General features: G+C 41.1%; 1 protein-coding gene across 2 annotated transcripts in view; it reads left to right on the forward strand.

The window, feature by feature from the left end:
* Positions 1-9,784, forward strand: part of LOC134806925 (C-type lectin domain family 2 member D) — a 78,875-nt gene that overhangs the window by 44,342 nt on the left and 24,749 nt on the right. Inside the window, exons 5-6 of one of the 2 annotated variants that reach the window (XM_063786314.1) lie at positions 2,734-2,762; positions 7,474-9,514. The exons of the other annotated variant lie outside the window; for it this stretch is intronic. Coding sequence (XP_063642384.1) covers positions 2,734-2,737 — 4 coding nt within the window. The 3' untranslated portion in view covers positions 2,738-2,762; positions 7,474-9,514. Of the gene's footprint in view, positions 1-2,733; positions 2,763-7,473; positions 9,515-9,784 lie in introns of those variants that run through there. 2 annotated transcript variants of the gene reach the window in all.

Raw genomic sequence — 9,784 nt, forward strand, 5'->3', positions numbered from 1 at the left:
ACAGTGTAATGATGCTCTCTTTACTCCTTTGGAAGGGATTGATAAAATTGCAACTACTTCTTGTATAAAGAATCATCCATTTTATAGATGACTACAAATTCAATCCTAAACCTTCAAATACAATGAAAAGAAAGTATGTACTGAGAGCTGGAATGACTACTCACCTAGGCCAAACTCTCACCTAGGAATGAAGCATCAGGCACACAGTGCACTGAGCATGGCTGAAGGTGCATTGACTAATCTTCTAAAACCTACTCCAGAATGAGAGAGACTGGTACAACTCCATTTGTGCTAAATTTGGAGATATAAACAATATTTTGGAGTTAAAACCTTGAAGTTTTCAAATCTACATAAAAAATCAATTTCTTTTTTTTCTTGCAAAAGCAGAAAAGATGAGAGGACATTGGCACCTGCCAAGAGTGTTGATGAAATGGGATACTTCCCTGGCCTCTTTGCAGGAGTTGCAAAGGGGTTGGCTTGTTTACTCAGCCCACAGCTCTCAACCCCTCATGGGAGGGGAAACTCACAGGTGAGTGGGTGTAGGGACCAGGATGAGGGCTTCTGTGTGCCAGCAGGAGTAGAACTCTGTGCTGCCCCATGGCAACATCTAGGGGGGTTCCCATGACCCCTCAAGCCCCAGAGGGTGAGTGTTACAGTGTGCTCTTTTAGCTTTTCTATCCACAGATGACTTAAATATTTAACAGCTCAGTGGAGGGTCAGGGTGACAGCCTTTTGGACCTGCCTTCTTGGTACCTCAGTTCTTGTTTAGCGTCCAGGAAGAATCAGGTCATGCAAACAAATTGAAGGGTAGTGAATGTGGAGGATTTTATTGAGGGATGGAAGTGGCTCTCAGCGGGATAGGGAGCTGGAAAGTGGATGGAATGGGAAGGTGGTATTCCCCTGGAGTTCAGACAAACTCTTCTCCGAGGTCCCACCATCAAGCTGTCCCTCTGAGCTCAAACTGCTTCTCTCTGACATCCGGCTGCTGCTGCTTTTCTTTCTTTCTCTGTCACTCTGCTATTCCGCTGCTCTGCTGCTCTGCCACTCTGGTGATGGGGCCTGTGGTTTTTATGGGTAGAGGATGGGGTGTGGGGTGGGCCAAAAAGCAACATGTGAGTGGGAAAGCAGGAAATGCATGTTCTCATTTTGGTCTGTGGTCCCAGGCTTGAGGATGTGTGGCTCTTGCTTGGGACAGCCCTCTTCTGCCCAGTATTTCCCTGCTTCCCACCCATATCACCAACACTGCTCCTAACCCTACTCAAAAGGTACATTAAAATATAGAGGGGGAAAGTTATATGCTGCTTCTCTCAGAGCAAACCCTTTCTCTCTTATGTAAAATAACTAACTTTCCTCCACAGCATAATTTAAAAAGAAAACTAATGATGACATTAGTCAGAAATCTGTAGACATCTCTACTCCTCTAGTAACTCTGAAAACTGGGTCTGCTAATGAGTTGGTAGCATTAAATCTGAAGACTGAAAGTTTTCTATTCTGTTCCTTCTCTTTTTACCCTTACTTTAGTGGAACAGTAAATTTCAGTAAAATCAGTGAAGGTGTATCCGCCAAGTTTCCAATCAACACAGAGGAAGAGATGACTTATTCTATAACTAAACTAGTAGACAACCCAGAAAAAATATCTCTACTTATAATAAACAGAAATCCTAATTACTGCATCCAACTACCTGACCATCATTCATTTTTAAGAGACAGAATTTTTAACGTTCCAAAGTTCTCACCCAAAAGAGATCTGACAGTTTCTGACTGCAATCCATTCTGGAGAAGTTGCTACTAAATTGAATAGAGTAAAGTTATTGTTCCTTTAAATACAATATCTATGAATGGACAATCAAGATTTATGTCCCTTAAGGCATAGGACAGCTGTTAAATGTTGTTCCTCCATTGTACTAATCAACTTCATACTACTGGAGGATATTTGTAAAAAATATTTATATATACACACATACACACTCTTAAAAGAATTTGTGCTAGGTTATTTATTTATTTATTTATTTATTTATTGAGACAAGGTCTCACTCTGTTGCTCAGGCTGTAGTGCAGTGGCATGATCATAGCTCACTGCAGCCTCAGCTTCCCAAACTCTGGCGATCCTCTCACATCAGCCTCCCAAGCAGCTGGGACCACAGGCATGTGCCATTATACATGACTAATTTTTGAATTTTTTGTAGAGACAGAGTTACACCGTGTTGCCAAGGCTGGTCTCAAAATTTTGGGGTCAAACAATCTACCTGCCTTGGTCTTTCAAAGTGCTTGGATTACAGTTGTGAGCCACTGAGCTCAGCCTGTCCTAGGTCTTTTAATGTCAAAAGAACACTTGCCCGTATATATATATATGTATACATATTTGTCATTTCTTTGTCTTAAAACTGGAATATCCTGCTTTAAAACTTTAAGACAAAGTGTAAATGATTTTCTTTTTTTAGTGAGAAATAATCCCCTTTTGTCAATTTTATTTGCTGATTTTATTGACTTGCGTATTCTACAGTGGAGACCTCAACATATTCTATGTATTGTGTTTTAGTAGCAAGGTGAACATATGTATGATATTTTCCACCTTAATGTTACTCTTTAATTGAATACATTTATAAGTTACATTAAAGCTTATTTTATGTTGAAAGAAGGAGCTAGAAAACTAGTGATGTTAAACAATGTGTTAACATTTATTTTCAATGATGAATCATTTAGTTTACAAGACGTATCTTGTATTTTCTTTAGGTAATTGCCAAATCAGAGTCAAATTTATGGTAAGTTCATAGTACTTTAATATTTTATTAATATGAAATACTTGATTTTTACATCTTTAGAATTTTAATTGCACAAGGACAACTTCCAATAAATATTTTCTGTATATAATTATGACACTTTCTTCACAAATATTACATATTCTATGCTCCAAGGCCTTAAACAATTTCTTGTGAAAATGTTGCTGCATTGTCACAGTTATTTCACAATTTTCATATAGAGAGGAATAGGGATTAAGTTATGTTCATTTGCTTTTTTTAACTTTTAAGTTCAGAGATACATGTGCAGGATTTGTAGATTTGTTACATAGGTAAACACATGTCATGGAGATTTATTGTACAGATTATTTTATCACTCAAGTATTATGCCTAGTATCCATTATTTTTTTAATTCTCTCCCTCCTTTCACCCTCTGCTGTTTGGTAGGCCCCCGTTTTTGTTATTTCCCTCTAGGTATCTATGTGTTCTCATCATTTAGCTCTCACTTACAAGTGAGAACATGTGGTATTTGGTTTTCCATTCCTGTGATAGTTTGGTAAGAATAATGGCATCTAGTTCCATATATGTCTCTGCAAAGGACATGATCTTGTTCCTTTTTATGGCTGCATAGTATTCCATGGTGTATATGTACCACATTTTCTTTATGCAGTCTATCGTTGATGGGTATTTAGGTTGATTTTGTGTCTTTGCTATTGTGAATAGTGCTGCAATGAACATATGTGTGTGTGTGTAGTTATTATAGAACAATTTATATTGCTTTGGGTATACGCCCAGTAATTGGATTGCTGGGTCAAATAGTAGTGCTGTCTCTAGGTCTTTGAGAAATTGCCATACTGTCTTCCACAATGGTTGACCTAATTTACACTCCCACCAACAATGTAAAAGCATTCCTTTTTCAACACAACCTTGTCAACATCTATTATTTTTTGACTTTTTAATAATAGCCATCTGACTGGTGTGGGATGGTATCTCATTGTGGTTTTGATTTGCATTTCTCTAATGATCAGTGATATTGAGCTTTTTTTCATATAATTGTTGTCCACATGTATGTCTTCTTTTGAGAAATGTCTTTTCATGTCCTTTGCTTACTTTTTAATGAGGTCTTTTTTTTTGTAAATTTGTTTAAGTTCCTTATAAGTGCTGGATATTAGATCATCAGATGCATGAATTACAAAAATTTTATCCCATTCTGTAGGTTGTTTACTCTGTTGATAGTTTCTCTTGCTGTGCAGAAGATCTTTAGTTTAATTAGATCCCATTTGTCAATCTTTCCTTTTCTTACAATTGCTTTTGGCATCTTTGTCATGAAATATTTGCCTGTGTCTATATCCTGAATGTTATTGCTTAGGTTTTCTTCTATGGTTTTTATAGTTTTGGGTTTTACACTTATGTCTTTAATCCATCTTGAGTTGATTTTTGTATATGATATAAGGAAGGGTCCCAGTTTCAATTTTCTGCATATGGCTAGCCAGTTCTCCCAGCACTGTTTACAGGGGAATCCTTTCCCATTGCTCATTTTTGTCAGGTTTGTCAAAGATCAGATGGTTGTAGGTGTGTGGTCTTATTTCTGAATTCTCTAATCTGTTCCATTGGTCTATGTGTCTGTTGTTGTACTGGTACCATGCTGTTTTGGTTACTGTAGCCTTGTAGTATAGTTTGAAATTGGGTAGTGTGATGCCTCTGGCTTTGCTGTTTTTGCTTAATATTATTCAGTCTATTCAGGCTCTTTTTTATTCCATATAAATTTTATTCCATATAAATTTTAAAATAGGTATTTTTCTATTGAATCTGTAAGTTGCATTGGGAAGTACGGCCATTTTCAAGATCTTGATTCTTCCTATCCGTAAGTATGGAATGTTTTTCCATTTGTTTGTGTCTTCTCTGATTTCTTTGAGCAGTGGTTTGTACTTCTCCTTGAGGAAGCCCTTCACTTTTCTTGTTAGCTGTATTCCTAGGTATTTTGTTCTCTTTGTAGCAATTGTGATTTGGCTCTCTGCTTGCCTGTTGCTGGTGTGTAGGAATGCTAGTGATTTTTGCAAATTGATTTTGTAACCTGAGACTTTGCTGAAGTTGCTTCTCAGCTTAAGAAGCTTTTGGGCTGAGATGATGGGATTTTCCAAATATAGAATCATGTCATCTGCAAACAAAGACAATTTTACTTCCTCTCTTCCTATTTGAATATGCTTTATTTCTTTCCCTTGCCTGATTGCCCAGGCCAAAACTTCTAATACTATGTTGAAAAGGTGTAGTGAGAGAGGTTATCCTTGTCTTGTGTCAGTCTTCAAGGGGAATTCTTTGAGCTTTTGCCCATTTAATATGATATTGACTGTAGATTTGTCATATAGGACTCATTATTTTGATGTCTGTTCCTTAAATACCAGGTATATTGAGAGTTTTTAACATGAAGGGATATTGAATTTTATTGAAAGCCTTTTCTGCATTTACTGAGATAAGCATGTGGTTTTTGTCTTTAGTTTTATTTATGTGATGAATTACATTTATTGATTGGTGTATGTTGAACCAACCTTGCATCCCAAAGATGAAGCCAACTTGATCGTGGTGAATAAGCTTTTCAATGTGCTGCTGGATTCAGTTTGTCAGTATTTTGTTGAGAATTTTTGCATATGATCATCAAGGATATTGGCCTGAAGTTGTCTTGTTGTTTGTATTTCTGCCAGGTTTTGGTATCAGGATGGTGCTGCCCTCATAGAATGAGTTAGGGAGAAGTCACTTCTTTCAAGTTTCTGAAATAGTTTCGGTAGGAATTGTACCAGCTTTTCTTTATACATCTGGTTGAATTCAGCTGTGAATCCATCTGGTCCTGGGCTTTTCTGGGGAGGTTGGTAGGCTATTTATTACTGGCTCAATTTCAGAACTCATGATTGGTCTTTCAGGGATTCAATTTCTCCCCTGGTTCAGTCTTGGGAAGGTGTATTTGTCCAGAAATTTATCCATTTCTTCTAGATTTTCTAATTTATGTGCATAGATGTATTTTGTGTTCATTTGAAAAAGCTGAAGGATTAATTGGAGTTCCAGAAATTTTAGTTTTAATTCTAGTAAAATGACTAAATAAAATTATGATGTAGGCATGCAGTAGATACCAGTTTAAAGTTCTGGCAAATCCCACCAATCTAAAAATGATGAAGGATAAAGATTATAAAAGTTTTGTACAAAATTAGAAGTATTAGCATCTAAAATTACATAGTAATTTTATCATTTTATTAGAATTAAAGCCAAGATTTCTTAAATGTTTACACATACATTTGATATGGGAGTGCTGGGAAGGGAAGAACATGGTCCCTTTAAATGATATGGAGTGGGGGGAAGGGAAGTGCTAGGTAGATGAGGTTGTGGTCTCTGGCTAGGGCTCCACTTCTGCCCCACTGCCATGAGGTTGGAGCTCCCCAGCCTGCCTGTCTGTGTATGCTCCCCTAGAGATTTGAGCAGTGGGGCACTGAAGAAGCAAGCCACACCCCCATCACATGCCCTGCAAGGGGGCAAGGGAACTTTTCCCATTTCAAATGGGGGCTTTTCCAGGATCTCAGAAGTTGAGTATGAGCAAATACAAAACTATGGGGTCTGCTTTTCTTCCCAAACCCTGCCACTTCTCTTTCTGTGAGTAAGATGCTCTGTTTTCTCTTTGTCTCTTTTCTCTCTCACATGGTTCAAAATGGCTATCTCTTTCTTTATAGTGTTAAGAGTTTTGTTACAGGCTGCAGCAATTTTACTAAGTAAAATGAGCATTTGGCTCAGTCAACAAAGATGCAAGTCAGACCAATTGTTCCTGGAGGTGCCATGTATGCCTCCATGTCGACAGCCACAGGTACACATGGCTCAGGGCACTTCCCGTTACCCTTTTTCCTCCCACTTCGGGTGCCTGGGTGTGCCCACAGCAGGCAAAGGCCAAGTTCAACAGCCACGAGGAGGGTGGGAGGAAGCTGGGGCAGTAACCAGGACTCTACAAGGTGCTTCTTACCTGCCGTGCCAATGGAACATTCCCTCCCCTGGCCAAGGAATTAAATCTGGTCTGAACTGGGGGAAGAATGCGAAAGTTATAAGGACTAGGAGGGCCCACTTGCACTAAGCAAGTGGTTCTTCCCTCAGAATATCTCCCATTTTTGCCCCTTAAGCTATTTTTCTGTTTTTTAAGTGAGAGGGCTCCCCATTCTAACACTGTTTCTGATAGGGAAGTTAACGGTGAAACGACCCCTGCTGGCTGAGAACTGCAAATTCAGCAGGGCATACTTGAGACTCTCTAAATGGACACAAACAGCTTCTGAAACGCCTTTTCAGTCCCAAACTTGATTCCAAGCTTCAGGCTGAGGTCCTAAAAAGGAAAACCAGGTCTGAGGGATCCAAAGCCAGGCAACGGGCACAATATAAATGGGCAGCCAATTTCTGCCAATTGAAACCTCCACCCCATGGAAGGAGGCCTTGCTTCGTGACATAAACAGGCCCAGGGAACTCAAAGTTTGCCCACAGCAGGGAGAAAAGAAGGCATAGATAAGGGCAGTTAATTCCTATTCTCCGGATTTTCTCTACTTCATGGGTACCTACCGCATTGGTACCTATGTCACTTGCCAAGGTCAAGGTCACTGGGGCTCAGGGACAAAAGGTGGAAAGTGAAGGGGGACACTGGCTCCCTCTCTCCATCACACCCTGAGTATTTGCTGAAAGAAGAGAATGATGGACACCTCTGTTCCCTGTCTTTCAGAATGGGCAACCAGTTCTCTTCACCACCTCCAGCTTATACTCCTCTGGAGTGTATCCTGAACCATTGGGACTGCTTTGACCCTCAGAATCTGGAGGAAAAACACCTCATAGCCCTACGCACAAAGGGTTGGCCAAATTATGATTTACAGGAAGGACTGAGTTGGCCTCAGGAAGGAACCATTCATTTCAATACCACTTGGCAGTTGGAACTTTTCTGCAGACATGAGGACAGATGGTCTGAGGCCACATATATGCAGGCTTTCTATATCTTGCAAGGCAATCGAGACCTTGGCTAACAATGTAAGATAGATCCAGCCCTCCTGTTTGCCATCTTGGGGAAGACTGCAAGGGGCAAGCCTAGAGAATTAAAGATATGAGTCCCAGAGGCACCCCCAACAGGGGAGCCAGCTCCCTCAAGCCCTGCTCCTCCAGGTCTACCCCAACCTCCCTATCCAGCTTCAGCCTCTCACTTGCCCCCTCCTAGAAATCCTCACTCTAAACAAGCCCCAGTCTCACTCCTGCCCCTCCAACAGATGCCCAGTGAATTTGGGCCGAGTAAGGTCCAGGTCTCCTTCTCCCTACAGGACTTAAAGTAAATTAAGGAGGATATTGACAAGTTTTCAGATGACCCTTATAGATAGAGGCTCTCCAGAATTTCACCCAAATATTTGAACTCTCTTGAAAAGACATTATGTTACTTTTGAATCAGACCCTGATGGACACTGAGAAACAGTCCACTCTGGCAGAGAGATTTAGGAATGAGCTTTGTATCACATATAGCGTCAGGGAAGGGGACGAATATTATCCGACTGGAAGAGAATCAGTACCAGTGAATGACCCTAAATGGCATCCCAATGATGAGATGGAAGACTGGAGAAGCACCCACTTTCAGGTGTGCATAATGGAAGGCTAGTATAAATGTATTACTCAGGCAGCTCCTGGTATCAGGAGGAAGTTGCAGAAACGATCCCTGGGATCAGCTAGTACATTAGAGGACCTCCTGAAAGTGGCTACCTTGGTCTTTTATAATACAGACAGGGAGGCCCAGGAAGGAGAGAGGAAGTACACAAAAGAGCAAAAGCTTTAATGGCCACCATGCAACCCCACAAACCCTAGAATTCCCAGGGTACACCTGTTAGTTGCTAAAGATATGACAAGAACAGTTATCTCTCTGGTAAAGTTTATTTGCCCCTGTGCAAGGTTTCATTTCTTTCAACAGAGTGAAACAAGTTGGGGTACAATGTTATTGTTAGTATATTTTCTTCTTATGTCTGTAATATTTGGCACTAAATTCTTTCCTTTAATAATACACATGTTTAACCCATGCATACTTAACCTTATAAAACTTGTTTTTTCTCTCATGCCTGGAAGCCATCAAACTCCAAGTGTTCAGGCAACCAGAGCCTCAGATGATGGCTCCGCTTTGCTAGGAACCCCTAGGTAGACCTCTCGGAAGCATCCGACAGCAGTTTACCCCAAAAGAATGCCCCCTGTCAGCAGGAAGCAGCTAAGACCAGTCATTGTCCATATTCTCATGGCAGTTAGATACACCTCTTCAGAGAGGGGAAAGAATATGGGAGTGCTAGGAAGGGAAGAACATGGCTGGCTAGGGCTCCATACCCTGGCTAGTCCTGGCTAGGGCTCCACACCCACGGACCTAACTGAGAACAGGTATTCCCGCCCAAATGTTGCATTTCCCAAGACCACCCTGGCCTGCCATGCCCCCATCCTGTGCCTGCAAAAACCTGAAACCCTAGCAAGGCAGATACAGAAGCAACTGGACATCAAGAGGAGCACATCAGCGGAGGAACACACAGGGAGAGGAACACATAGGTGGCTGGACATTGAGAGGAACACACTGACAGGCACCAGCATGCTGGTAGGCCACTGACTGACAGAACAATGCAGAGTTTGGCTGGGGCAGCTGGAGGACAGTCTGGGCCACTGAGCAGCCTGACTTCAGGGGAAAACATCTCCCTTCTGACTCTCCCATCTGCTGGTAGCTATTTCCACTCAATAAAACCTTGCACTCATTCTCCAAACCCATATGTGATCTGATTCTTCCAGTACACCAAGGCAAGAACCTCAGGATACAGAAAGCCCACTGTCCTTGTGATAAGGCAGGGGTCTAATTGAGTTGACTAACACAAGGCACCTAGAGCAGCTAAACTAGAAGAGCAAAACTAAAAGAGCACACTGTAACACATGCCTACTGGGGCTTCAGCTGCAAACATTCACCCCTAGACATTGCTGTGGGATCTGAACCCCACAGCCTGCCCGCCTGTAAGCTCCCCTAGAGGTTTGAGCAGGGA

The sequence above is a fragment of the Pan troglodytes genome, chromosome 10, assembly GCF_028858775.2.
Source record: "Pan troglodytes isolate AG18354 chromosome 10, NHGRI_mPanTro3-v2.0_pri, whole genome shotgun sequence".
Lineage (NCBI taxonomy): Eukaryota > Metazoa > Chordata > Mammalia > Primates > Hominidae > Pan > Pan troglodytes.